The sequence below is a fragment of the Labrus mixtus genome, chromosome 15 (genome assembly GCF_963584025.1).
Source record: "Labrus mixtus chromosome 15, fLabMix1.1, whole genome shotgun sequence".
Lineage (NCBI taxonomy): Eukaryota > Metazoa > Chordata > Actinopteri > Labriformes > Labridae > Labrus > Labrus mixtus.
The window spans coordinates 27,374,167-27,379,356 of NC_083626.1; the positions used below are offsets into that span (position 1 = coordinate 27,374,167).

Here is a 5,190-nt window from a genome sequence, read left to right on the forward strand (position 1 = left end):
GTCGATACGACCCGCTCACAGTGTTTGACTCTAAAGTGTAGAGCAGTGCGTCTCAGCCTCAGGACCCTCCATCAGCTCCTCCATGAAAACCGCAACTCAGGCTTCTGATATTTTTCAACCAATCCAGTTTATTTTTGATAAACGATGTTGCAGTTTGGACCTCAGACGTTTGAAAACATGAGACAGAACAAACATAGAGAACAAGAAAAACATGTTTAAAAAGCACTTTATGGAATTTTTGACACCATGCACTCAGTCGCGATCCACTGAAAACATCTCTGCGACCCACTTGTGGGTCCCAACCCACCAGTTGAGAACCACTGTTGTAGAGTTACCTCTAAGGGAGGATGCACAATGCCATATTTTGCATTTGTTTCCCCGCACAACACCGAAAAATCCCTCTCACAAATCAAAAACATGTGACAGACGATGAAGTGAAACTTTGAAGTTTGAATCCATTTTTTTTTTTCAAGCGTCAGAAGCCTGCTCTTTTTATCCAGCAGAGATTTGACATAGCAAACATAGGACAAAATGAACTCCAGCAGGATGTGTTAGATAATATAAAAAAATATGCTATTCACAGAAAGGAAGAGAAGAAAAAGTGTTCATTTTTATTAGCATACATCACTGAAACAAGCCGTATGAACAGCGGTCTGCAAATGGCTCTGGGTGCATTATCAGGTAACGATGCTCTTTTTTCAGCAGGGGGCGACAAAGGCTCACAAGAAAAATGAAGACATGAAGAAGAACATAGTTCGACATAGCCCTCCTGTCCCATGCCTGTTTCAAAGCAGGCCTACAGTACTGATGTCAGGGTTGTTAAGGTTCCTCTGAAGTGGTTCATAAACACTCTGTGAAATAATGAACAATACTCATTTAAAGAGCTCATGTTTCAACCTTTTCTCTTATTGTTCAGTGTATCTCTGCTTACTCAGATCAGATCCAAAGTCTCAGGTTTCCACACTGGCTCCTTTTAGATGACTTTGTGGGAAACCCAGCATCGTTAAAAAAAAAAAAAGGCAGGTCAAGTGTTTGCATACATTGAAGTCCAGTTTCTCTGATGGATAACGATGAACGATTTCTAATCAATGCACATGTAATCCTCTGTGCATGCACGCTGCTAACCTCCAACCCTGACTGTTCTCATCACGTCTGTTTGATTGACAGCATGCAAATCAGTGAAGTCTGTGTTGGACTGGATTTCCTCCACACAGCAGATGCTCCGTTTTTGTTAAAAGCTGCACCAGGCAAATTCTGCAAGGATGCTACCAGTCCAGCTGTGACGGAGAAAAAACATCTCAACTCAGAGCGGCTCAATCCAAATGTCCAGAACCAGACCGAGGTGTGAAGACATGCAGGCGCATACCCAGGAAGATTGCTAATGGCCTGTCCACAACCCACAATGCAACCTGTCCAAAGAAGCATGTCGGCCAGAAATAGTCTCAGACCACATCATAATATTTATAGAAATCTGTAGCTGCATGCTATGGCTATGTTAAGTGATGAAAATGCATTTTGATTTGTTGTAGTTTTAGAGCCTGTCTGTGACTTTTACCACCACCAGTCATAACTTTTTATGACCACCTAATCAATCTAATACAACATAAGCTACTTTAACGACACGTCTACATTTTCAGTTTTTGTTGACACGGTCACAAACTTGATAATTCATTTTGTTTTATTGCTCCCCTCATGTCGTGTTAATGGAGTCATATTGCGCTCCACTAGGCCACCGACTACAACTATGGCTTCAATAGGAAGTCAGACGATCACCTTTCTGAGCATGTCAACAAAAACTGAGAAGATAGAAGTGGAGTGAATGGTCGAACTGTTGCATTAGATTTCAAAGTTGTCCATAATGCTACAGCTGATTGGAGAACATCTTTGCAGTCTCCCGAGCTCCAGGACCGGACGTGATGACGCCCATCATGTCCCACTACAACTGATGTCCGCAAAGGATCAGTGTGCAGGATCAGTCCAGGTGGTGGACATTTGGATTGAGCCATTCAGTATTGCTGGCAGACGATCTTCTCCAACCAATGGAAATGATGAGTGTGCAAAAAAACAAAAAACAGCTCCAGACGAAGCTGGATTCAAAAATGTTCATTTTGGTTTTGACTGTATTATAAAGCATTTTATAAACAGGTTTGTCAATTGAAAGTGTTTACAGGCTAAATCAAACATGAATACCATCTCGTCTCCATGTGCAAACAATGTGCAAAGTGTGCCAAGTGCAGCTTTTAACAAACCACACAATCTGAATCTGAACCTCATATTTTGATAAAATCTCGCTAAGCCGTACATTCAGGCCGGTCGACATTCGAGCATCTTCTTGAAGGCTTTCCTGAAGCTGTCGTCCAGGAAGGCGTAGAGGAACGGGTTGAGGCAGGAGTTGGCGTAGCTCAGGCTGGTGATGAAGTAGGAGATGCCGATGAGCAGCGGCGTGGTCCTCAGGTCCGTCGTCAGGGCGACAATGGTGCTGAGGTGGAACGGCGTCCAGCAGAACAGGCACACGGCCAGCACGATGAACACCATGATGGTGACCTTCTTCTTGGCCTTGTCGAGCGCCTTGGCGTTGCTGTTGAGGCGCATGTTCCTCAGCTTGTAGAGCATCATGGTGTACAGGATGCAGATGGTGGACACCGGGATGGCAAAGCCCAGGATGAGCGTGTAGATCCGGCTGGCCTTGAACCAGAGTCCCTCTGGGCTGGGGAAGCTGAGCAGGCAGCTCTTCCTCCCGTCGCTCGGGTCGACGTAGACGCTGGCGAAGACGGTGAAGGGCATGACGATGAGGATGACGAGGATCCAGACGCACAGCGAGATGATCTTGGCGGCTCTGTAGGTGCGGTACGGCATGCGCTTTGACCTCACAGTCGCCAAGACGACCAGGTAGCGGTCAATGCTCATCACGGTCAGGAAGTAGATGCTGGAGAAGATGTTGTAGTGGTCGATGCTGAGGATGACTTTGCACAAGACCTCGCCAAAGGGCCAGTAGTGCAGCAGGTGTTCCGCTATGTTGATCGGCAGAACCAGAGTGAACAAATCGTCGGCGATGGCCAGGTTCAGGATGAACATGTTGGTCACCGTTTTCATCTTCGGCGCTTTGAGGATCACGTAGATGACGGCCGTGTTGCCCGTCAGTCCCACCGCGCAGATCACCGTGTAGATGACGGGTAAGATGACGTAGAGGTCGGCGTAAAAGTAGAACTCAGAGGGCGGGGTGCAGTTAATGTCGGTGAGGTTCCGTGACGTCAGGGAGTAGAAGTCCACAGAGTCGTTGCAGAGAGGCGGCGCCCCGCCGGGGAACGAGATATTCTCCATGTTTGAAAAAAAAAAGTGAGATTAAAGTCTGTAAATCTGAGCGCTGAGGGATGTGCACTGATTTGGAATCAATCCTCAGTCAGACTTTTGTTTGTTTTTCCTTTTTGAAGCATTTTCTTTTTTTCTACTTCCGTCATTCTCTCTCTGTCTAAAAAAAGGTCAAAAGTTCAGCAAAGGGGGGGATTACCCTCCACTCAGATCACTGGAGATGTAGCTCATTGTTTTTTATCTGCCAGGGCCAGGAGGTCACTGAGCGTGGTATAGCAACAGGTCAACTGTTTAATTTTTCGGGTCAGTATTTAGTAGTAGAGCGCTGTCTCAGGTTTCTGGGAATGTTGCAAAAATGAGAGAGAATCCACGCTCCCTCACGTCCCCAAAAATAAAGCAGTAAAAAGTAACAGAGTGGTGTTCGAGAAACAAAATGTATAAATCCTGGGAAGTAAGTTTATCCAGAGAAAATCTCACCAATACAGAGTAAGTCCTCGGTAAAAAAAAAAATCTGTTTTTATCTTTGATGTGAGATTGCTCCAGGTGCTTTCTGATATAAATTAGCTGTCATGGTTGAATTTTCTTTTCCCCCCAGTTCCTTAAAACATATGACACTTTTGATTTCCTCCTCTGGTTCCTTCCTTCACTTTTCCTTTCTGCTGTCGGCGGGGAAATCACATCTTGTCTGCCGCTGTTGCGTTTGTCCTCGCACAAATATATCCCTCCTCCTCCTCCTCCTCCTTCTTCTTCTTCTACTCCTCCTTTGCCTCTCTCCTCGCCCGGCGCTGAGGACTTGTAATGAGTTTTTAAAGGCTGCAACGTGTGTCCACGATAAAGGTTTACGATGGTAATTTATGGTTACGAGTTAAGCGGTGGTTCCAGTGCGCTCTGAAGACGGTGCCAAGGTCTTTACGCATGAGCGGCGCAGCCACAAACCTGCACGACAGAGAGAGATGAGGACCTCGATTAGTTACCATGCACGCACATTAAACATCACTGGGGGGGAGAGTGGATGTAGGTCAGTAGACGAAAACAGCTTATTTTGATTGATTTAAACCAAAAGAAGACGATGTGTTTCATGATTACGCACCGTAAATGAAACGCTTCAAAATGATTTCAGCCATGCATTATAAACATCCTCTTATCAGAGTAAATGAACTTGAATTGATCCAATATGTGTAGCAAAAGTTAAAAAAACAAGTCTAAAGTTATTTGTAAAAATGTCCTGAGTGGAAAAAAACAACAAAAAAAACGTTTTCTCTAGTAAACACATTTTATATGATCAGGTTTTTGTTAACTCAGTAAAAATACATCAGGCATTTAAAATGATTAAGGCAGGTTTACTCACATCTGTATCCCCGGTAAAGTCTCTCCCCCTCCGGTCTTACATCTGTTGGAGACGCGCGCTGCTCTCCAGCCTCCTGCTCCTCTCTCCCCCCCCCCCCCCCCCCCCCCCCCCCCCTATCTCTCTTTCCCCGCCTATCTCTCTCCCTCTCGCTCGCTCTTCACACTCCTCCTGGGAGGCAGCTCCAGCTCTGTGTCGATCATGTGGTCTGTGGCTTATCAGTGAAATTTTAACACAATTATCCCTGTTATGAAATGTCTGTCTCTTCGCTGCATGAACCTGTGAGTCCTTTCTTCCAATGAAGTCATTCAGTGTTTGGAGATGTAGTTTAGGGGTTATACTGGGATAAGACTTGTGTAAATCAGTGTACTTCTTGTGATGAAAGATACAACAGAAAACTCAAAGTACTTGGTCTTTTTCGATTCTCTGATTTTTTGAAATTTTCAAAATCCAAAATAAAAAACTCCAACCAAAATTTACATTTTTAGACACTTTTTATAATGACACTTTTAGATTATAATTTTGACTGCAATAGT

General features: G+C 44.7%; 1 protein-coding gene across 1 annotated transcript; it reads right to left on the minus strand.

Annotated features, from left to right (window-relative positions):
- Positions 1 to 210: 210 nt before the first annotated feature.
- Positions 211 to 4,750, minus strand: npbwr2b (neuropeptides B/W receptor 2b). Its single transcript, XM_061058253.1, has 2 exons — positions 4,658 to 4,750; positions 211 to 4,245 (listed from the first exon to the last, which is right to left on the minus strand). The coding sequence occupies exon 2, from the start codon at positions 3,319 to 3,321 to the stop codon at positions 2,305 to 2,307; it is 1,017 nt and encodes a 338-aa protein (XP_060914236.1). The 5' UTR covers positions 3,322 to 4,245; positions 4,658 to 4,750; the 3' UTR covers positions 211 to 2,304.
- Positions 4,751 to 5,190: the final 440 nt, after the last annotated feature.

Bases quoted from the DNA above. Each gene is read 5' to 3' on its own strand.
- npbwr2b (XM_061058253.1), bottom strand. From the start codon at position 3,321: ATGGAGAATATCTCGTTCCCCGGCGGGGCGCCGCCTCTCTGCAACGAC.